The following is a 23,621-nucleotide window of genomic DNA, read 5'->3' as shown; positions in this document are numbered from 1 at the left end:
TCAGTATGTCTGAAAGAGAAGAAATGTTTTCCATTAAATCATCTAAGGTTAGTAAGTGCCATATAATACTAACACTTATAGTTAGGCTCTCTCTATGGTGACATAGCCATAAAGAATCTGCCTCCCAACACAGGAAACACAAAAGATGTGTGTTCAGTCTCTGGGTTGGGAAGATCCTCTGCAGGAGGAAATGGCAACCCACTCCAGAATTCTTGCCTGGAAAATTCCATGGACAGAGGACCCTGGCAGGCTACAGTCCTTGGGGTCGCCAAGAGCCAGACACGACTGAGCAACTGAGCACACACACACACATATTAAACGCTAGTCTCAAAATGTCAACAGGATACCAATATCCCACTAGTAAAGTTTTAGGCTTACCTTTTGAAAACTGGTGGTGAATCTGTACTAATTTGCACACATTCTCCTACTGGAGCCTCTGGTGAACTAGCACCAAAGGCAAAGCCTGTGTGCTAACGAAAGCAGCAGGCCCTCTCAGGCATCAGCATGGAAGACTAACCTCCTTAACCCAACCAGCAGAAGACAAAGCACACCCAGAAATCAAGGGCCACAGCTGTACCTCCTGCCACTACCTCCACACAGCTGACAGGCTTCACCCACATCTTCCGGCTGACCGATTCTAAAATTACAACTGAAGAGAAAGAATTTCAGAGTGTCCCATCAGAGTCCTGAGCGCCTCACTTTGATGCCATCAGACCCAGAATACTGTCTAGTTCTCCATTACTAAAGATAGTCCCGGTGTTCATTTACCTAGAGTCACACAGGCAGGCTGTTTTTAGACCTAAAAGGGCTGGGGGGAGAAGGGGGCGGAGTGTGATTGCTGGGGAAGGTAAAAAAGCCCCAACTGTTTCTTTTCAAGCCCAGTTTTCAGCCCTTAGGGCATGACACCTGAAGTCTAGCAATAGAAGACCTTAATCCAAGGTTTTAGGAAATTGCTTCCTATTTCTCTAGATACAGAAATTTCATCTGAAGGCAGTATTTTCTTTTCAAAGCTAAAATAAAATAAGGGAGATACAAAATGCACCATCATTAATTTAGAAATACGACCCTTTAAATGTAGGGGATTTTGTACCCGGGTTCACGTGGAGCTGTCCTTTCAGCCATGGTAAATAAAGCACTTTATAGCACAGCCTGCCTTGAACCCTGCTCCTGCTCCCTATTTTTCCAGTCATGCAGCTTTTGGGAGCCTAGGTCCCCCACCAGGGATCGAACACACATCCTCAGCTGTGAAAGCACAAAGTCCTAATAACTGGACCACCAGGGAATTCCCTGCTCCTGCTCACTTATGAGATGTTACAGTGGGCAAGTTACTTAATATCTAAGTATTTCTAAGTTAATGACGGACTTCCACAGACCACCAGGTGGCACAGTGGTCAAGAAATCCACCTGCTAATGCAGAACTGGACATGGAACAACAGACTGGTTCCAAATAGGAAAAGGAGTATGTCACAGTTGTATATTGTCACCCTGCTTATTTAACTTACATGCAGAGTACATCATGAGAAACACGGCTGGAGGAAGCACAAGCTGGAATCAAGATTGCCAGAATTATCAATAACCTCAGATATGCAGATGACACCACCCTTATGGCAGAAAGAGAACTAAAGAGCCTCTTGATGAAAGTCAGAGGAAAGTGAAAAAGTTGGCTTAAAGCTCAACATTCAGAAAACTAAGATCATGGCATTCAGTCCCATCACTTCATGGCAGATAGATGGGGAAACAGTGGCTGACTTTATTTTTCTGGACTCCAAAATCACTGCAGATGGTGACCATAGCCATGAAATTAAAGACGCTTACTCCTTGGAAGGAAAGTTATGGCCAACCTAGACAGCATATTAAAAAGCAGAGACATTACTTTGCCAACAAAGGTCCGTCTAGTCAAGGTTATGGTTTTTTCAGTGGTCATGTACGGATGTGAGAGTTGGACTATAAAGAAAGCTGACCACCGAAGAATTGATGCTTTTGAACTGTGGTGTTGGAGAAGACTCTTGAGTCTGTTGGACTGCAAGGAGAGCCAACCAGTCCATCCCAAAGGAGATCAGTCCTGGGTATTCATTGGAAGGACTGATGCTGAAGCTGAAACTCCAATACTTTGGCCACCTGATGTGAAGAGCTGACTCATTGGAAAAGACCCTGATGCTGGGAAAGACTGAGGGCAGGAGAATGGGATGACAGAGGATGAGATGGTTGGATGGCATCACCGACTCAATGGACATGGGTTTAGGTGGACTCTGGGAGTTGGTGATGGACAGGGACGCCTGGTGTGCTGCGGTTCATGGGGTTGCAAAGAGTTGGACACGACTGAGCAACTAAACTGAACTGAACTGAATGAAGGAGGTGTAGGAGACACACATTCGATTCCTGGGTCGGAAAGATCCCCTAGAGAACGAAATGGCAACCTACTCCAGCATTCTTGCCTGGCAAATTCCATGGACAAATTCCTGGTGGCTACAGTCCTTGCCAAGAGTCAGACACAACTGAGCATTTTTCATTCATTCAATATAGAAATTAAATTATCTGTATGGGACCACTGCAAAAACAAGAAAACACAAGTGTGAGAAAGCAGACTTCTTGGATCCCTGGGAAGCTGCACAGAGAAAAAAAAAAAAGTTCAGGAAGGAGACTGATCCTCAATCTCCCCACAAATGAGTCTGACTCAAGAGCCAGGAGGGTCTTGGATGTATGTAAATATGTATTAAGGGCATCACCTGTTCATATAAACTCATGCTGAATGGCGACACAATCTCTGCATATAAAAGGACTAAGAACTAAGTTTCTGGAATCTGGTGAGACTCTACCTTGAGTTTAAAGTGTGGCCAGCAGCTGTCTGCTGCCATGAGCGGTTCTGAGGACAGAGGGAGCTAAGAGCGCCTGTTCACGCTCTGTGCAGCCGCTCCAGTCACCACAACTGCTGCCTCCCTGGAGCGGCTGCACAGAGTGTGAGCCAGCAGTCCACGCACGGGGCACGAGGCCCGCCAGACAGCGAACCAAGCGATCGGAGCTGCTGCTATTATCACATTATTATTATCAACACCGCTATTGATGAGCACAAACAGAGTAAACAAACATTAATTTGTATTGAAGTACGGTTGATTTACAATGCTATGTTAGTTTCTGATGTACAGCAAAGTGGTTCAGCTATATACAAACACAAATTTTTCTTCAGATTCTTTCCTGCTACAGGCTATTACAAGGTACTGAATACAGTTCTCTGTGCTATACAGAGAACCTTGTTGTTCATCTATTTTATATACACTAGTAAATACCTGTTAATCCCAAACTCCTTAGTTATCCCCCCACTTCCACCTTTGGTGACCAGTTTGTTTTCTACGTTTGTGAATTTGTTTGTTTTGTAAGTAAGTATTGGTATCATTTTTTAGACTCCACATGCCACATCTGTTTTTGTCTGACTCACCTGACTTAGTATGATAATCTCTACTTCATCCATGTCGCTGCAAATGGCATTAGTTCATTCTTTTTTGTGGCTACATACTAGTCCATTGTATATATGCCACATCTCTTTAGTTCATTCATCTGCTGATGGACATTTAAGTTGCTCCTGTGTCTTGGCTATTAAGTAGTGGTGCTATGAATACTGGAGTGCATGTATCTTTTCAAATTAAGAGTTTTCTGCTGATGTATACCCAGGAGTGGGATTGCTGGATCATATGGTAGTTCTATTTTTAGTCTTTTAAGAAACCCCCATACTGTCGTCCACAGTGGTTGCACCAATTTGCATTCCCGTCACAGTGCAAAAGGGTTCCCTTTACGGAGTAAGTACGTTTATATATCAGAATTGAACTGCTTCTTGGAAACACGATAGTCTGTAAATGACCTTTATCAGTTATTTATGAACAGATCATGACAACATTCAAACACATAATTTTCTCAGCAGTTTATACGTTATCTAAAAAGCTCAGACTGGTAAAGCATCTGCCTGCAATGCAGGAGACCTGGGTTTGATCCCTGGGTTGGGAAGATCCCCTGGAGAAGGAAATGGCAATCCACTCCAGTATTCTTGCCTGGAGAATTCCATGGACAGAGGAGCCTGGCGGCTATAGTCCATGGGGTTGCAAAGAGTCAGACACAACTGAGCAACGAACATACACACAAGAAGGTAAAGGGAGGGAGATGTGGATCAGGCACAGATTTGGGGAAAAAAAAAAAAAAAAAGCAGAAAGCAAGAAAGCACATGGAGGCTAGGCTGAAATAAAAAGGCTAGACAGAGTGCAGCTGCACTCTTATAGTAAGAAAAACACAATCTACGAACTATATTCCACCAGAGAGCTGAGGTCCCAGTGTCATCAAGCAGCTAAAAATCTAGAAAAAAAAGGGCACCTCCAGGCACACCAACAGCTGAGGGTTGAGGGGGGACGTTAAGAAAACACAAAATTCAAAATGATAGGAAACATCTTCTTCCCATGGACCTGTTCCCCAGCCACCCAGTTCCCTCCCCAGGAGCTACTAATGTTAACTAGTTTCTCATCAAGCTTTTCTAAGACAGTTTATGCATATACAAAGGAAGTTTTAAAACCTTTTTTTTTTTTAAGTTTTACTTTTTTTAAAAAAAAGTTTTACCTTTTTTTAAAAACCCAAATAGCAGTATAATATATACATCTTTGCCTTTTTCATTTGATATGCAGCATTTTCAACAGAGTGTAAGAAAAAGATGGAATTTATTTTCTTACTTCAAATTCACAACTCTTTTCATTAAATTATAACAAGGGCATTATTTTACAAGTCCAGCAGTTTAGAATGATTACCTGAAAATCAAGTTGCCCTCTTCCCTTCTCTGCCCTTTCAATTCTTCTCCGAGGTACATAACACTTATAATTTGAGAAATATTTCTAAGGAATTTGAGGGTAAAATGGAGAACTTTTAAAAGCAGAAGGAACCAAAGAGATTATCTGTAATTTGTATCAACTTTCTTTTATAAAAATTATTCATATTTTTATTCCAGATCACCACAAGAGTTAAAAAGTTCACTGTTTTCAGTATTTTTGTTGGTTATTCCATAACTCGAAAACACAGATTAACAGCACGGTGTTTGAATTCATCAATTTAAGGTCTTATCTACTGACTCCCATGGTGTAAAGTGAAAGTAATACCCTTAATATTTCCTTCTATACTTACTCTCAAATTCTGTTACCTATATACCATCCCTTTTATAGACTGTCACAATTTGTATTGTCAGGTAATTAAGTCTTAGATGCAGATTTACTGAAACCACTTTTTCTGGGTGTGCCACGCCCTAACACTGTCGTGTCAAAAGGACCCGGGGGCGTCATACACGTGTGCTCTGGCTGCCACTGTCAACAAGAATGCATCCTCTAATATACTTTAGAAAATAAAATCATATGAAAACTCTATCTACTTGAGAAGGTACTACACAGTTACTCCAAATATAATCTGTAATCTGGACGTTGTGAGTAAATGAGATAATCCGAATCATGAAGGAGCATTCTACTCGATCACTTCATGCACAAATGACTACTTTCCAACCACAAGAACTTTTAAATATCAGAAGCAGAAGGCGGCTTCCTGTCCTGTTGCCTCGTTCTAATACAAAACCATTTTCTCTCAAACCAAACAAGCTAGAAGCTGAATTGCAACCACTTCTAAGAAGTTTTTAGAATCACAAAACAAGTTGCTTTCCAAGAGGTTATGAGGGACTTTGCTGGTGGTCCCTTGGCTAAGACTCCTGACTCCCAACGGAGGGAACCAGGGGTCAACCCCTGGTCAAGGAGTTAGATCCCACGTGCCACAGCTAAGACCTGGTGCAGCCAAAGAAACAATGAACAAATGTGTTTTTAGAAAAGTTCTCAAAAGATGTCCTCGTTAGGTACATCTGCCCAGCTGTCTTCTCTCCTCAAAGCACCTGGAACAGAAGGGGAAATCAAGAAGGGTGTGCTGGCGTCACCCACTCTCCTGTTCTGGCTGCTCTTTCACTCCTGGAGAGCAGACGACTGGACACCTCTGGTCCGCGTGCACCGTCCCAGTGTCCGGATGGAGAAGACATCCACCACCAGAGAGGAACGAGCCCGGAGGAGAGCTACTGTATGTGAACGGGGACACTGACATATCAAATACTAATTACAAATTATCAAGCCTTGCCTGACCAGCTGAGCGGGGCCAGGAAAAAATAAGCAAATATGCCTTTCTCTCCAAACTTTTCTTGCGCAGTTTTGGGTTAGAGAAAATCACTTTTGTAATCAATGTAATGAATTTATTCCCTAAATGAAACCTGACATTATCAACTCTGCTTGGAGCAAATCATTGAAGAGGTACAGATGGAGACTCAGAACCTTCCTCAAGGCACCTAACTCCTTCTTTTCTAACCTCTGGTCTGAGTGACACCTACATCAGCTCAAGATCATAAGATCCTAGCCTGTTCTTTTAAGGTACAAATCATTTGGGGAGAAAAGCACATATATAATACAATACTGACAGGCAGTTTGCTGTATGCACATACATGATTTAATTCTCACATACCCTGAGAGGCACATATCATCCCCATCAGAGAAGTATCAATCTAAGGTCACAAAACCTTTAGGAAAACACCTCTAACAGTCAATTACAGGTAACTTATAGGGTAAATCATCTCGGCATTTTATCCAGAATGACTAAACTCGGCAGAAAGAAAAAGGCTCTCATGACTAAAAAATATGCTCTAGCTACAAGAAACCAGTCTACCTAACACTCTACCACAAATTTTCTTATTTAACACCAACTTAAAAAGTGTAACTCCTTTCCAAGAAAAGACTAGTTCACTTTCATAGAAAAGAAAGTTATTAACAGCTTTATGATATTTATTGAAAGTTAGCTGGTCTCTTCGGAGAAGGCAATGGCAACCCACTCCAGTACTCTTGCCTGGAAAATCCTATGGATGGAGGAGCCTGGTAGGCTATAGTCCATGAGGTCGCTAAGAGTTGGACACGACTGAAGCGACTTAGCAGCAGCAGCTGGTCTTTTACTAGTCAACTAACTTGCTCAGTTCCTGCTGTTCAGGAAACAATTTATATTCTGAAAATTGGAAAATGCTACAGAAAATCCTTTACAGATACCCTGGTTGGACAAAATAAAAACTGAGGCATTCTTTCTCACTGCCAATGTTAAAAGAGTGACAATAGGGTTAACAAATTCAATTTCAGTAGTCCCTGGTGGTTCAGTGGTAAAGAATATACCTGCCAATGAAGGAGACCCAGGTTCAATCCCTGGGTCAGGAAGATCCCCTGGAGGAGGAGATGGCAGCCCACTCCAGTGTTCTTGCCTGGAGAATCCCATGGACAGAGGAGCCTGGCGGGCTACAGTCACGGGGTCCCCAAGAGTCAGATGAGACTGAGCACACACATGCACATCCAAGTCTCCCGTCCGACACATGAAGGGAAAAGAGGGCTACTGAAAGCAGACGAGCAATGAGAAATCCCCCTCACAGGTTTCAGGATGGGTAAATGACAGGGTGGTATCTGATTCTCACAGGAAGCCAACACTGAGACTGCACACAGCAGAAGACCCTCACTGAACCTTTGATCTTGTCAGACTCTACCTACCCAGGACTTTACATTGCCTTTTCCTCCAGCTAGATTACTTTTCTTGTCTTTACAACGCTGGCTTCTTGTTTTCCAACATGAGTTCTCTACTTAGTTTCAGATAAGATGGAAGGCATCTTATCTGAAAGGGCATACATACCTCATTCCTTGGTGTCATACCATCCTGTTTTATTTCCTCTATATCCTGGACCACCCCTTGAACTTACCTTCTTCGCTCTTTTTTCACATATTCATAATCACCATAATTCTGTAAGCTCTATAAGGCAGGGATCTTGTCTTTCTTATCTTTCAGCCCTCAGTTAGGCACATAATATATGTTAAATGACTGCCTACTAACAGTAGGCATTATATTGCAAGAATATCACATAACAGGATGAAAATGAAGAGATTCCATTTACTTCTCTCCAACCCCTCTCCCTCATGCTTAATGGGAATAATAGTTTGTGACCCAAGACAACAGAAACAAGTTGGGTCACTTTTCTTATGGAACACAGTTTGCCAAAGGTACTGTGATGTCCAAGCATACTGCTTTGGTAACAGGCCAGATCCAATTATAAACAGACTGAAATATTTACAGAGCAAACTTCTATTCCCCGAGCATAATAGGCTTTGATGGCAACGCCAAAGCAAATGTCTACCTGCTTCTTTATTTATTTCAAACCCACTTTCAGCACAGACTTATACAGGTGGACAGAAAAACCCAAGAAAGAACACCTGTATTTTACTGCAAAGCATGAGACAGTTTAAGTGAGAATTTTCAAACCAAAGTTCTTACCCTCTAAAAGCTTAAATCGCTAAACTCCACCTGCCTTTGGACACCAACGTGTGAAAACAAGGCTTCCAACATCAAAAGTAACTATGGGTGCAAATAAAATGACCTTCTGAACCTGGCCCCCAAAGCCAGAAAAAGTTTGTCAAACGTCTGACAACTCATGAAAGGTACTTCTTGTTATTATAATTAATTGAACTGAATCACACAGAAAGTAAAATGCATAGCACCCCAAACTGGTAGTTAGAAACGTGGACACTAAAACCGAAAACCAGCATTATCTAATAATGTACTGACCTAGCTTCCAAAGAAAAACATTTTTATTGCTCTGCTGTAAGTCAAATATAAACACGACCTGCACTTGATTCGAGAGCTCAACAGATCAACGTGCGATGAATGAAAACTGTCACCCCGGACTAACTCTGGTCTTCCCCAGGCGCCCCTAGGGAAAAGGAAGCCGAGTTATTCATTAAGGTGGCAAACAAACACCAACAGGAGGCTGTCCTGAAAGCGAAGCACTTCGGGTTCGCCGCGCTCTCCTTCCGGGAGAGGGTGGGCGGCAGGACTCGGGCTCGGTGACCCCAGGGACACCCGGGGCAAAGCTCCCGGCCAACCGGCCCGCGCCGCGGGGCAGCGCCGGCGGTCCCGGGCAGCGAGAGGCCTGACAGCCCTGGAAGGGGAGCGGCCTCGCCCACTGGAGCCGTCCCCGCGCCCGGGAAGCAGGGCAGAGACCCCGGGCGGGGGTCTGCAGGGCGGGCGTCGGCGGACGCGCCCACGGAGCTGACCCAGCCCGGCTCCCGCCGTCGCCTCACCTCGGCCGGCACGGGCAGGGCCTCGGCAGCCGCCTTCAGCGCCAGCACCGAGTCCGTCTGCCGGTCGGTCAGCGGCGCCGTCGTGTCCGCTCTCCCATCCCACAGAGCCAGCTTCTCCCGAGCGTCCCGCTCCGCCGCTGCCTCTGGCAGAGACAGCAGCAGAGCCGCCTCCGCCATCGCCGCCTCCCCAGTGGCCCTCAGCAGCAGCGGGGAGGTGGGGACCCCGAGAGAGACACAGAGAGGCCCGGGCCACTTCCGGGAGCGCTGAGGCTTCCAGCGCGGCACCGGCGGCGGGGCTGGGCGAGCCAGACCACCCTGACTCCGGAAGCGATTCCTTCCCCTGCGTGGGCGGGACTGAGTCCAGGACCGACGTGGCTTTCGACGGGGTACAAGTATTTCCGGTTGGGATGTAGACCGACAGGACGAAGGCGCTAGGCCCTAACGGAAATAGACTTGCCCCTACAGGAAGTCCCTATCTCAACATCAATAACTTTATTGTTACGTGTCGTTATTGACAACTGTGTTCCGTGACCCTGCCGGCAGGGGCCTTACTGAGCTCCAGGATCTGCTACCTCTCTCAGCTCACAGCACCTTAAACTGTGGATTATGATTTCCGTGTTGGCGTGTTGAGTTACCACAGCTTTTCCAACATTCAAAATTCCGCTGTTAGAAACCTAATTTATGAAACATAAAAACTCAAAGGCTTAGGTATATCAGACATCATGCACGCTAAGTCGCTTCAGTCGTGTCCAACTTTTTGCAACTCCATGGACTGTAGCCTGCCAGGCTCCTCTGTCCATGGGGATTCTTCAGGCAAGAATACTGGAGTGGGTTGCCGGGTCCTCCTCCAAAATCAGACATTATGCTGCTACTGCTGCTGCTAAGTCGCTTCAGTCGTGTCTGACTCTGTGTGACCCCATAGACGGCAGCCTCTCAGGCTCCTGGGATTCTCCAGGCCAAGAATACTGGAGTGGGTTGCCATTTCCTTCTCCAATGCGTGAAAGTGAAGTCGCTCAGTCATATGCGACTCTTAGCGACCACATGGACTGCAGCCTACCAGGCTCCTCCGTCCATGGGATTTTCCGGGCAAGAGTACTGGAGTGGGTTGCCATTGCCTTCTCCGATCAGACATCATTCAGTTCAGTTCAGTTCAGTTCAGTCGTTCAGTCGTGTCCAACTCTTTGTACCCCATGAATCGCAGCACACCAGGCCTCCCTGTCCAACACCAACTCCCGGAGTTCACTCAAACTCAAGTCCATCGAGTCCGTGATGGTATCCAGCCATTTCATCCTCTGTCGTCCCCTTCTCCTCCTGCCCCCAATCCCTCCCAGCATCAGAGTCTTTTCCAATGAGTCAGCTCTTCTCATGAGGTAGCCAAAGTACTGGAGTTTCAGCTTTAGCATCATTCCTTCCAAAGAAATCCCAGGGCTGATCTCCTTCAGAATGGACTGGTTGGATCTCCTTGCAGTGCAAGGGACTCTCAAGAGTCTTCTCCAACACCACAGTTCAAAAGCATCAATTCTTCGGCACTCAGCCAACTTCTCAGTCCAACTCTCACATCCATACATGACCACAGGAAAAACCATAGCCTTGACTATGGACCTTTGTTGGCAAAGTAACGTCTCTGCTTGTGAATATGCTATCTAGGTTGGTCGTAACTTTCCTTCCAAGGAGTAAGCGTCTTTTAATTTCATGGCTGCAATCACCATCTGCTGTGATTTTGGAGCCCAAAAAATAAAGTCTGACACTGTTTCCACTGTTTCTCCATCTATTTCCCATGAAGTGATGGGACCAGATGCCATGATCTTCGTTTTCTGAATGTTGAGCTTTCAGCCAACTTTTTCACTCTCCTCTTTTAACTCACCAAGAGGCTTTTTAGTTCCTCTTCACTTTCTGCCATAAGGGTGGTGTCATCTGCATATCAGACATCATAAATAGTATCAAATAACCACTCAAATGTCCAGCATTGAAGAACTGGATCAATAATTCACGACACAGATGTATAATTGGAAAGCTGTTCTGCCATTTATTTTCAGCAACAAAATAAATGATAGTATTTGACTGTAACCTATAGAATAAAATAAATACCTATGAGTTCACACTGATATAAATAAATAGGGGAGAAAAGACTCCACTTTACTAAAGAATTTCAACCAATAAACATAGAAAGACCGAGGGGAAAAATCATTAAGGATATCACAGCAATAATTAAAAAGCAGGGAAAAATCTAAGGATGCTAAAATTAGTGGGTCAAAGTTTGAGGAGATACAGAAATTTGCATAGTATCAAAGGATCTCTCAAAGATATTTATTCATGGGGGGAGGTGAGGCTGGCTGTAAAAACTACAGTGGAGAAACCTGGAAGACAGCCCCTTAACCAAGTGATCAAGGTCAAGTCATCACCATGAAACTCCTAATGTGATAGATGAAGAAGGACATAGTATCACTTTTGTGATATTCTTGCCGGAAATGCAAAACCACATTCTCATTATGAGAAAACATCAAACAAACTCAAACTGACAGACATCCTACAAAACTGCTCATCAGTAGTCTTCAAAAGTGTCAAAATCAAAACACAACAAAAAAAAGTCAAAGTCATAAATGAGAAGGAAGACTGAGGAATTGTTACATTTAGGGGGTGAGAGAGACTTGACAAGTAGATGCAATGTGGGAGCCTGTATTGGATCTTGGGACAAAAGGGGAAAACTATACAAAAAAATAAGCCCTATGGTTTAGGTAACAGTAGTGTACCAAAGTAATTTCCCAGCTTTGATGGTTATACATAATGTGGTTATGTAAGATGGTAACACAAGGTGAAGCTGGATGAAGGGCACATCTGAACTCTGTAGCACTTTTGCAGTTTTCTAAAGTCTAAAATGGCATCACCGACACAATGGACATGGGTTTGGGTGGACTCCGGGAGTTGGTGGTGAACAGGGAGGCCTGGCGTGCTGCGGTTCATGTGGTCATAAAGAGTCGGACATGACTGAGCGACTGAACTGAATTGAAAATTATATCATCGTCAAGAGTTAAAACTTGCCTGGTGGTCTAGCAGTTAAGATTCCACACTTAGCACATCCTACATGCCACAGCTAAAACCCACTGCAGCCAAATAAATATATGAATATTTTAAAGAGTTAAAATTCTTGTGCTGTAACAAATGTGTATCTCTTTGGAGAAATGATAAAACTGAGAATGAAATAGTGTATCATACTGTTGACCAAAGGAAACACTCCCCAAATATTCACAGATGGTTAGAATTATTAATAATTACTTTCTTTTCCTTTTTTTTTCCCAGTGAGTTTTACATCTAAGTTAAGGGGTTTTTTGTTTGTTTAATTAGTATACCTAAAACACACTTCCTCCTTTTCAGGCCAGGCTGATTACAAAAATATCAGAAATGAAGTTTATCCTGTTGAGCTTTGCGATGATAATTCTTCACCAAGTATTATCCTTCAGAGGCCAAATCCTCCTTCAGAGGCATCTTCTCTCACAAATGTGTTTATATTGCAGATTTTCCTAAACCCATAATCATGCTTTGTTATTGTGGTTGTTGTTTAGTCACTAAGTTGTGACCGACTCTGCGACCCAGTGGACTGTAGCCCACCAGGCTCCTCTGTCCATGGGATTCTCCAGGCAAGAATACCGGAGTGGGTTGCAATTTCCTTCTCCAAGGGACGTTCCCAACCCAAGGATCAAACCCGAGCCCCCTGCAGGTAGATTCTTTACCGCTGAGCCACCAGGGAAGCCCCATAATCATGCTGCTGCTGCTGCCAAGTCGCTTCAGTCACGTCCAACTCTGTGCGACCCCATAGATGGCAGTCCACCAGGCTCCCCCGTCCCCGGGATTCTCCAGGCAAGAATACTGGAGTGGGTTGCCATTTCCTTCTCCAATGCATGAAAGTGAAAAGTGAAAGGGAAGTTGCTCAGTCATGTCCAACTCTTTGCGACCGTGTGGACTGCAGCCTACCAGGCTCCTGCGTCCATGGGATTTTCCAGGCAAGAGTACTAGAGTGCGGTGCCATTGCCTTCTCCGGAACAATGCACTAGTTGCTCAAAATTCAGTGGAGAGTGTGGAATATAATATGCTGAATTCTGCTTCATACTGTAGTGTTCTTTTCTGTATGAGCAAATACTATCTAGTGGCCCCCCCACCTCCAGAAAAAGTACAAATTTCCTATAATGGATCCACTTTTATACTCTATATCACAAGTCAAATTTCTTCCTATTTCCAACTGCTGATTAGCCTATTCCCAGATGCACTAGATGCCATGACAAGCTTTGCTACCGTAATTTTTTTTTGGGGGGGGGGGGTGGTGCCCCTCACCTCACAGCTTGCAGGATCACAGTTGCCCAACCAGGGACTGAACCCAAGTCACAATGGTGAAAGCTCCAAATCCTAGCCACTAGACCACCAGGGAACTCTCTCTACTGTAATTTTTAACAATATATTTATTTGATTCAAGTATTGATGTTTCCATAAAATCACTCAAATTGATAAACATTCATATCCCATATATGTGTATATATGCATGTATGTATAACGCACACATATGTATTCACATGGAGAAGGAAATGGCAGCCTCTAGTATTCTTGCCTGGGAAATCTCATTGACAGAGGACCCTGGCGGGCTACAGTCCATGGGGTTGTAAAGAGTCAGACGCAACTGAGCACACACAGATGCACACACTATATATTCACACAATGTGTGTGCATGAAAAACAGAAATGAGAAGACAGGGCTGCAAAGGCTACCTTGGTGTCGGAAAAGACTCTTGAGAGTCCCTTGGACTGCAAGGAGATCCAACCAGTCCATCCTAAAGGAAATCAGTCCTGAATATTCACTGGAAGGACCGATGCTGAAGCTGAAGCTCCAATGCTTTGGCCACCTGATGCAAAGAACTGGCTCATTAGAAAAGATCCTGATGCTGAGAAAGATTTAAGGCAGGAAGAGAAGGAGACAACAGAGGATGAGATGGTTGGATGGGAAACTGACTCAATGGACGTGAGTTTGAGCAAGTTCCAGGAGTTGGTGATGGAGAGGGAAGCCTGGCATGCTGCAGTCCATGGGGTCTCAAAGAGTCAGACATGACTGAATGACTGAACTGAACTGATCTTGGGAAAATGACAAAGATGAGATCACAGGAGTCTCATCCCCAAGTGACCAAGGTCCCATACCGTCGTAGATGACATTTTCATTTATAAAGTTATTCAAATTTCCCTTTTGACCTCTTGATCGAAACCCTGTAAGTAAGGCAGGTTTTTCTCCCATTTAAATGTAAATAAATGAAACACAAGATGATGAGGTGAGACCTCAAAGATATTTGGGAAGTTGAAGGAAAAGGCCACTTTTATACACTCTTTTCTAGAGGGAAACTTGCCAACACCTAACAAAGCACAGGCCAGAGAAATGGAAAGAGAAGACAGCCCTTTGATCCAGCAATTTTATAAGAGAATCTATCCTGAGAAATTTTTACATATTAAACACAAAAAAGTACATACATAGGATAATTTTGTGGGAAAAAAACGGACACAGCTTAAATATTTTTCAACAGAGGGAATGGTTTAGTTCCTATTATCTATTGCTACCTAACAAACCCCAAAATCATGCCCCACATGAACCACTGCTTCATTATCTTTCATAATCTTGCAGGTCAGGAATTTCTAGAGGGCATATCAGAAAAGACTCCTTTCTGTTCACCATGTCCGGAGCCACAGGGTCTCTCCATTAGGCCACTCATACGTGAAGACCTCAGAGTATTTGGATGTGACTCAAGGCTTGAAGAGATTGTTCCAGCTTCTTCTGACCTTGCATCAGAAGTCACAGAAGGTCATTTCTGCTGCACTCTGCCAAGTGAGTCACTTTAGTCAGGCCAGATTCAAGGGGAGGGTCTGACCCCCTTCTTAATGGGAGTAGTTAAGAATGGGCAGTGTTTTTTGTTTTTTGCTTTGGTTGTGCTGCAGGATCTTACTTCCCTGACCAAGGATTGTGGAGTCCTAATCACTGGACCACCAGAGAAGTCCCTAATTAGTGTTCCATTGAGAACCCATAAAGTTCTACACACATGTGCAACTATTTGGGGACCTGCCATAAAGAAGCAGAGACAAGTTAGGTTGTGGGATATATATATTGCAGGGAATTCCCTGATGTTCACTGGCTAAGACTCCACGCTTCCACTGCAGGGGTCACGAGTTCAGTCCTTGGGGTTCCTACATGGCACAGTGTGGCCAAAATACATAAGGCAATGGTTTGAGGAGTCTTTCAGAAAAGGGTAGAGGAAAGGAAGTTTCCTGAAAGGGATTTGTGACTGTTTTCTGAAATTAAGAACATGAGTATAAACACCACTGCTGCTATTGCTGCTAAGTTGCTTCAGTCATGTCAGACTCTGTGCGACCCCATAGACAACAGCCCACCAGGCTCCCCCGTCCCTGGGATTCTCCAGGCAAGAACACTGGAGTGGGTTGCCATTGCCTTCTCTGAGCATAAACACCACAGCAGCCTGGAAATTGAGCAACAGCTGGGCCAACTGTAGAGGAAAGAAAGGAAAGCTAGAAGGACTTGGACCTCAGGGGATTGACCAAGAATTGGAAGCCACCTCCACTGGCCTCTGCTGGTATTAATTCCCCACGTGTTGCTCATTCAGCTTGTGACTCCCTGCCAGGGACCAGTAGGTTATGGTGTAAAACATGTAAATATGTCCTAGCAGTAAATCTAAAATAACCGAACCCTGACACAGGTCTAAAGTGGTTGTCCCCACCTCCAAAGTAGATCCCTTCCTTCTTCTCTCGGCCGGATGTGGGGAGAGGGGGTACTGGTCACCTTTGGAGGACTCTCCTGGGTGGAAATATGCTCTCCAGCCTTCTGTTTTAAAATAAACAGCCTGGTTGGTAAATGAGGGATGTTTTGTTTGTTTCTGATGATTAAAAACAAAACAATCAAAAAGCAAAAACACATCTCTTCTTTTTCAAATTAAATAACCTTCATGATTATGTCATGGCATAACAGGCAGATATCCACCTGAAATAACCTAGATCCTGCATTTTAAATTTTTCATCTGCAGATTTTTATCAAATGTGACTGGCATTTTGTTGAATTGAACTGTAAACTTGAAACAGGAGGAGGAGAAAAAAATTTTTGCCACTTTTGCTTCACCTCTCCCAGCCCCAACTTCCTTACTGGGTTGTGAGCTTGCTAAAGAACAACTGTGGGTGAGCCTCCAGGGCCAGCCAGGGCTGCCCGTGGTTTCTGTGGTCTGGCTTCCCTTCCTTCCCCTCCTCCAAGTCTGCACGTGCGCCTCCGGGTGGCCGCAGCAGGTGGGCGGGTGCAGGGGGGCTCCAGTGCCAGTGGCCGGCTCACCCTAACACCGAGACAGCCATGCAGGGCCCACTCCTTTCTGGCCAGAATAGCGACTAGGACCCCACGTATCTGTACCAGGCTGCCTGGGGATACTCCCGTCCTTGCCACAGAAGCTGGATCCCAGGTGGCCACTGGAGAGCATCAGCATCCCGGCCTGGGGTCTCTTTGGAGGGTTTGTTTCATAAGCCTCTGGCTTGTGGTTCATCCAGTCCGCCATTTCGCATGATGTACTCTGCACATAAGTTAAATAAACAGAGTGACAATATACAGCCTTAATGTACTCCTTTCCCAATTTGGAACCAGCCTGTTGTTCCATGTTCGGTTCTGTTGCTTCTTGACCTCCTGAGAAATACAGATTTCTCAGGAGGCAGGTAAGGTGGTCCAGTATTCCCATCTCTTTAAGAATTTTCCAGTTTGTTGTGATCCACACAGCCAAAGGCTTTAGCATAGTCAATGAAGCAGATGTTTTTCTGGAATTCTCTAGCTTTTTCTATGATCCAACGGATGTTAGCAATTCACTCTGGTTCCTCTGCCTTTTCTAAATCTAGCTTGTACATACCATTTGCATATAAATCAATCCCTGTTCTTCTATAGCTTAATTAAAATAGCAAGGGAGGTGGGGTAGAAGCTGAAATCATGTGGCAATCCTAAAACAATCATGCTCTTGATTCATAAAAAAAAGTATACATATATGTATATGAAATGAAAACACATTAAAAACACTGATCAAAGGCTTTGGTTCAAGAAACACCACAAAGCAACTTCCCTAATGGTCCAGTGTCTTAGACTCCAACTTTCATAGCAGGGGGCATGGGTTCGATCCCTGATCACACAACTAAAATCCTGCTTGCCAGGCATCGTAGCAAAAAAAAGAAGAAAAAAAAAAATGCCACACATTATATCCTGCTGCTCTAAAGGCACAGATAATGGTGAATGTCCCTATTACGTACTATAAATGTCTGTAACTAAACATTCTAAAGCTGCATCTTTGCTTCTTAAGACTTTTCATCCGTTAATGTCTTAGAATAGGCCCCAGGAAATGGAAAACTGTCCATGGGACAAGAGTCACGGGTGTTCCAGATCAAGGATAGGAGGAGAACGCGGAGGAGATGGGAGATACAGATCCCAAATCCTCCTTCTGATCTACCTCAAGGTCTCGCCTCGGTCAGCCCCACTCGGTGACTAAAATCTGACCACTGCCAAAGATCCCAGCCAATAATGTAACATTGCAAAAACAGCTGATGCTGTAGCATCAAGCTCCTCTCACCTGTTCCTTACTTTACCCAGTAGGTGAGCTTTAAGTGCCAAAACATTAAATCAGAGCATTGGTGAGGAGCATGGATTAAACATCAGGCTTCTCAGATTTATGCGTTCACTCCATGGCTTACAATGAAGTAACAAGATGAGATCATTTGAAAGAAAATATTCTTATGGCACCCGCCTGTCTGCAACTCCCTCTTGCATTTTTCAGAGCATGGTAATTTGAAACTGTTGAATTTCTTCCTACACGATCCTTAATTTATTATGAGAATCACTTCTCTTAGTGTTGGTTTTTATAGCTTCAACAAGTATTTGAAGATCTGTTTGCCTTTTCAAATTATTTCTTTGCTTACTCACTGTATCAGTTTCTTATTCACACATCAGTGATCTGTATAAATCACTTTAAATCTGGACAATTTACTTAAATAGTAAGTTAGGCTTTATTTCACAACAGAATTGCTTTCTTAGATCAGACATACGGTCCCCCAGCTTCCAATTTAGAATCAAGGCATATTTTTAATAAAGACATAACTACTTGCCAAGATTTCAACCTCAAAAAGCTATGAACTGCATGTTTACTAGCAATAAAATTTAAAGAAATGGAATAAAAAGCATTATTATATTATGGTGCTAAAAAATAACTTGATTTCCCAGCCTTGCTTCTTCAAGTTTAGGGGTGGTAACCATTTCCCACCACTGCTCATATCCAGGTTTTCTAACAACCAAGGTCAGTCTCTTTAACTTCATTCAAGTCTTTACATAAAGTCTGCTTCTTGATGGGAACTTGTCCAAATACAACCTTTTCATTCTATCCCCCAATCTTCTTAACCTTTCATATTTCCCATCTCCTTGTCTCAAGCTGTATACAGAGAAATTTCTTAAGATCTATTTTACAGTTTACTATTGCTCTCTTCAAAGAATTGTCTATTTTTTATCTTACACAAACTTTATTGCTCTTTAAAAATGAATCAATACAAGTATAGGCTTCAAACTCTCAGTATTGAACAAATTCCCTCTCATTGAATTAATTTTTTTAAACTAGCTAAAATTTTTTTTCTTTAATTAGGAACCTTGGGGGAAAGAAGTCACATCAGGATTTAAAGGCAAACTGCCTACCTATTTAAGTCCAATGATGTTCTTCAGTCATAAAGATTTCCAAAATATTGTAGTTTTCTAAAAATCTGGCTATATTTTTAATTTGCTTGGACATTTTTTGAGACTTCTTCCCTGTTTCACTCCTTTCGTTTCATTAATTTATATTTGTACGAATCATGCTTTTACATTTTCCTGAAAATCATCCTTTAACAAGGGGAAGTACAAGGTAGGCTGGATCTCACCCAGGATGCAGAAAAGACCTCCCTGGTTGAGAACGGAGGAGCACTCAGCCATTTGTAGTCATAACCAAATTGCTGGACCCTTTCCAGGCCTGATTCAAACTCCACAGTCTCTTCTATCGCTCTTTTTAAAAAAGTATTTATTATTTTTGGCTATGCTGGGTCTTTCTTGCTTCAGCTGGGCTTTCTTTAGTTGCGGCAGGCAGGTTTCTCACTGCAACGGCTTCTTTAGTTGCAGAGCACAGGCTCTCGGCACAAGGGCTTCAGGAGCTGCAGCTTGCGGGCTCTAGAGCTCAGGCACAGGAGTTGTGGCACACAGGCTCAGTTGCCCCGTGGCACGTGGAATCTTCCCTGACCAGGGATCAAACCCGTGCCGCCTGCATTGGCAGGCAGATTCTTAACCACTGGACCAAGGAAGTCCTCTTTCATCACTCTTAGAGAAGAACTTCAGGTTGCTTCTTGCTTGAGTCTCTGTGAAGGGTCTCTGGTCACAATGAGATAAAGTGAGAAATTCGTAACTAAAGGAAAACTGAAAAACTCACAAAATTGTGGAAATTAAACAACACACTCTCAAACAAGGTATCAGTAAAGAAGTCACAAGGGAAATGAGAAATACTTAGAGACAAATGAAAGTAAAGCACAAATAAATGGAAATACATCCCATGTTCATGGCTTTTAAGTCTTAATATTATTAAAATATCAATACTACCCAAATAAATCTACAGGTTCAATGCAATCTTATCAAAATCCCAATGATGGTTTTTGCAAAACAGAAAAACCCATCCTAAAATTCATATGGAGCCTCAAAGAACCCAAATAAGCCAAAACAATCTCGAAAAAGAACAATAAAACTGCAGGATTCACATTTCCTGATTTCAAATCTGAATACAAACCCACAGTAATCAAAACTGTGGAACTGGCATAGATAGACCCATGAAGATACAGAAATATATCCTCACATATATATTGAAATGATTTTTGACAAAACTATTCAATGGAGAAAGGACAGTCTTTTCAATGGTAATGGGGAAACTGAGTATCCACACACACAGAAAGGAGGTTGGACCCTTATCTAACACCATACACAAAAATTATCTCCAAATAGACCAAGGACCTACATGTAAGACCATAAAGCAATAAAGCCCTTAGAAGCAAGCTGGACTTCATTAAGTTTTATAACGTTTAGCAAAAGGCACTATCAAAGAGTAAAAAGGCAACCCACAGAATGGGAGAAAAGATTTGCATATCATATATCTCGTAAGGGATTAATATCTAGAATCATATAGAGAACTGCCAAAACTCAACAAAAAGACCGAACCACCCAATTCAAACACAAGTAAAGAACTTGAATAGACATTTCTCCAAAGATATACAAATGGACAACAAGAACAGCAAAAAAAAGATACTCAACACCACTAATTATTGCTGTTGCTAAGTCGCTTTAGTCGTGTCCGACTCTGTGCGACCCCATAGGCGGCAGCCCACCAGGCTTCCCCGTCCCTGGGATTCTCCAGGCAAGAACACTGGAGTGGGTTGCCATTTCCTTCTCCAATGCATGAAAGTGAAAGTGAAAAGTGAAAGTGAAGTCACTCAGTCGTGTCCAACTTTCAGTGATCCCATGGACTGGCAGGTTCCTCCCTCCATGGAATTTTCCAGGCAAGAGTACTGGAGTGGGGTGCCATTGCCTTCTCCGCCACTAATTATTAGGGAAATGCAAATCAAAACTACAATGAGATAACACCTCACATCTGTTAGGATAGTTACCATTAAAAAAAAAGAAAAGAAAACAAGAAGTGTTAGCAAGGATGTGGATCAAGTGGAACCCTTTGGCACTGTTGGTCAGAATGTCAAATAGTACAGCCCTTGTAGCAAACAGTATGGAGTTCTTAAAAAAATTAAAAATACAATTACCATATGATCCAGCAATTCCACTTCTGGGTATATAATCAAAAGGACTGAAAGCAGAGTCTCAGAGAGACATTACTACATTCATATTTATAGCAGTATGATTTATAATAGCTCAAACATGCAAACAGCCCAAGTGCTCATTGATGGATGAATGAATAAGCAAACCGTGGCATATGTGCATAACAAAACTATTGCTCAGCCTTTAAAAGGAGGAAAAATTGAAAAACATGGAAGACCTCCTAGAGACTGAAAATAGAACAGGGGTTCCCAGGTTTGGGAGGAAGGGAGAAAATGTGGACTTATTTAGTGGGTACAGAGTTCAGATGGGACAGTTATGGGGATGGATGATGGTGCACTTAATGCCACAGAACTATACACTCAAAAATGATTAAAATGGCAAGTTTTTAAATGCATATTTTACCGCAATTGAACTGAACACTAACAAATCTGTGTCATAAGAGAAACTGGGTAAATAAAGAGCTCAGTAAGAAATAGCACACACAACGCTCTTACCCCAATTCTCAGACTCCTTGGCGACCTTAAGATAATGTTTATCACATAAAGGTCCCAGAAGTGATGAACAAACCTCCGCAGGTTGCTTCCATTTAACATGGCAAGTATTTTTGGTATGATCTACTCTGCAAATTTGGAGTAGGAAATGGCAAGCCACTCCAGTATTCATGCCTGGAAAATTCCATGGACAGAGGAGACTGGTGGGCTACAGTCCATGGGGTCGCAGAGTTGGACATGACTGAGCACACAGGCACGCAAACACTCTGCAAATTATTGTGGTAAAACAGCACCAAGTAGTAGAGCAAATTAAAATAGTGATGCAGGGGGACTTCCCTGGTCGTCCAGTGGCTGAGATCCCACACTCCCAATGCTGGGGCCAGATTCCATCCTTGGTCAGGGAACTAGATTCCACATGCCACAGTTAAGACAGGTGGCACTCATGGTAAAGAACCCCTCTGACAGTGCAGGAGACGCAAGAGATGGCACTGATCCCTGGGTTGGGAAGATCCTCTGCAGGAGAGCACAGCAACCCACTCCAGTATTCTTGCCTGGAGAATCCCTTGGACAGAGGAGCCTGGTGGGTTACGGTCCACAGAGTCGCAAAGAGTCGGACAGACTTAGCGATTAAGCATGCACTCATGCTGCTACTAAAGATCTTCCATGCCATAACTAAGGCCCGGTGCAGCCATATAAATAAAAAATCAAATAAGTATTTAAATAAAATAATGATGCAGGAATTCCCTGGTGGCCCAGTGGTTAGGATGCCACACTTCCATTGCAGGTGGCATGGGTCCTGATCCCTGGTCCGGGAACTAAGATCCTGCGTGTCACACAGCCCTCTCTCCCCTGCACCAAAAAAGAGGTAAAGTAGTCACGCAATTCAAAACGAAGCAGTTCTTGGCTGTTCATAACCCTGGCATTAACTGTCAGATGAGACTACTTTTAGGTCGAGAATCACTGGGATTCTCACGCATACATTCAGTGGAGAAAGGTAACAGCTTACATTTTGTCAGTTTCTGTTTCCACAGAGAATTGTGGGGTGTTTTAGAAATCTATTTGCAAGATTATAATTGATGAAGCAAAACCTCTTAAATGAAAATGTAGTGGTCGCTCTACCATATAATACAATGGAACTGCATATAATATGAAAATCATTATGTCAGGGGGAGTCTAAAAATTGTATTAACATACTCTGGTGTTTAGAGACTAAGTATGTACATGATACACTCTTCTAGAGGTTTCCCCCACTATCCAAAAAAAAAAAAAGTTAAAAAACTTTTAAATTACAAAAGTACTAAGTTTACTGAGGAATAAGAAGTAGTTAAAACTGAAATAAACAAGTTTCCCATTTAACCTTTCAGCTCAATTTTATGTTTGACAAACATTAGGTATACTTTACAAACATAGTCAAAATGCAAATAGTCTGCTACACACACTGCAACTCTCACTTCCCCCAATGCCCTTCACGTATATGTACTCTGAACATTTGTATTCCAAATTAGTCCTTTTTGAGATTTTTCTTTAAATGGCAAAACATCAGTTTTCAAACCAACCAATACGATTATGCATAAAGAAAATATCAGTAATTTTCTACCCTGTGATGATTAAATTTTGTGTCAATTTGACCTTGCTACAGTGCCCAGGTGTATGGCAAGTGCTAGTCTAGATGTTGCCATGAAGATATGTGCAGCTGTGGATAACATCTACAATCAGTTGACATTAAGATTACACTCCATATTGGCCTTCCCTGGTTAGGAATCTGCCTGCCAATGCAGGGGTCACGATTCTATCCCTGCTCAGAGATCTCACGCGCCGAGGGGCAGCTCAGTCTGTATTCTACATCTACTGGGCCCAAGCTCCACAGCCCAGGACTCACAATATTGAAGCCCGTAAGCCCTGGAGCCTGTGCTTCGCAACAGGAGAAACCACCACATCGAGAAGCTCCCCCTCATTGAGACTAGAAACACCCTGTGTACAGGAACAGAGCCAAAAAATTAAATTTTTTAAAATCATGTAAAAAAAAATTACACTCCATAATATAGGTGGGCCCCATTCAATCAGTTAGAGATCTTAGGAGGGAAAAACTGGTTTCCCAGAGAAA

At 43.1% G+C, this 23,621-nt stretch overlaps 2 protein-coding genes across 3 annotated transcripts in view; both read right to left on the bottom strand.

Moving 5' to 3' along the window:
- Positions 1-9,667, bottom strand: part of COG3 (component of oligomeric golgi complex 3) — a 61,381-nt gene extending 51,714 nt beyond the window's left edge. The window contains exon 1 of one of the 2 annotated variants that reach the window (XM_061434550.1): positions 9,150-9,667. In XM_061434550.1, the coding sequence (XP_061290534.1) occupies positions 9,150-9,326 (177 nt within the window). In that variant the 5' untranslated portion in view covers positions 9,327-9,667. The remainder of the gene's footprint in view (positions 1-9,149) is intronic. The other variant, XM_061434549.1, reaches the window with a different exon arrangement.
- A 3,789-nt stretch (positions 9,668-13,456) lies between these two features.
- Positions 13,457-23,621, bottom strand: part of SLC25A30 (solute carrier family 25 member 30) — a 37,252-nt gene continuing 27,087 nt past the window's right edge. The window contains exon 11 of the mRNA XM_061434554.1: positions 13,457-19,583. The gene's annotated coding sequence lies outside the window, so the exon portion shown is untranslated. The remainder of the gene's footprint in view (positions 19,584-23,621) is intronic.

The sequence above is a fragment of the Bos javanicus genome, chromosome 12 (genome assembly GCF_032452875.1).
Source record: "Bos javanicus breed banteng chromosome 12, ARS-OSU_banteng_1.0, whole genome shotgun sequence".
NCBI lineage: Eukaryota > Metazoa > Chordata > Mammalia > Artiodactyla > Bovidae > Bos > Bos javanicus.
The sequence above is the reverse complement of the archived record's forward strand: the minus strand, read 5'-3'. Positions and strand labels throughout refer to the sequence as shown.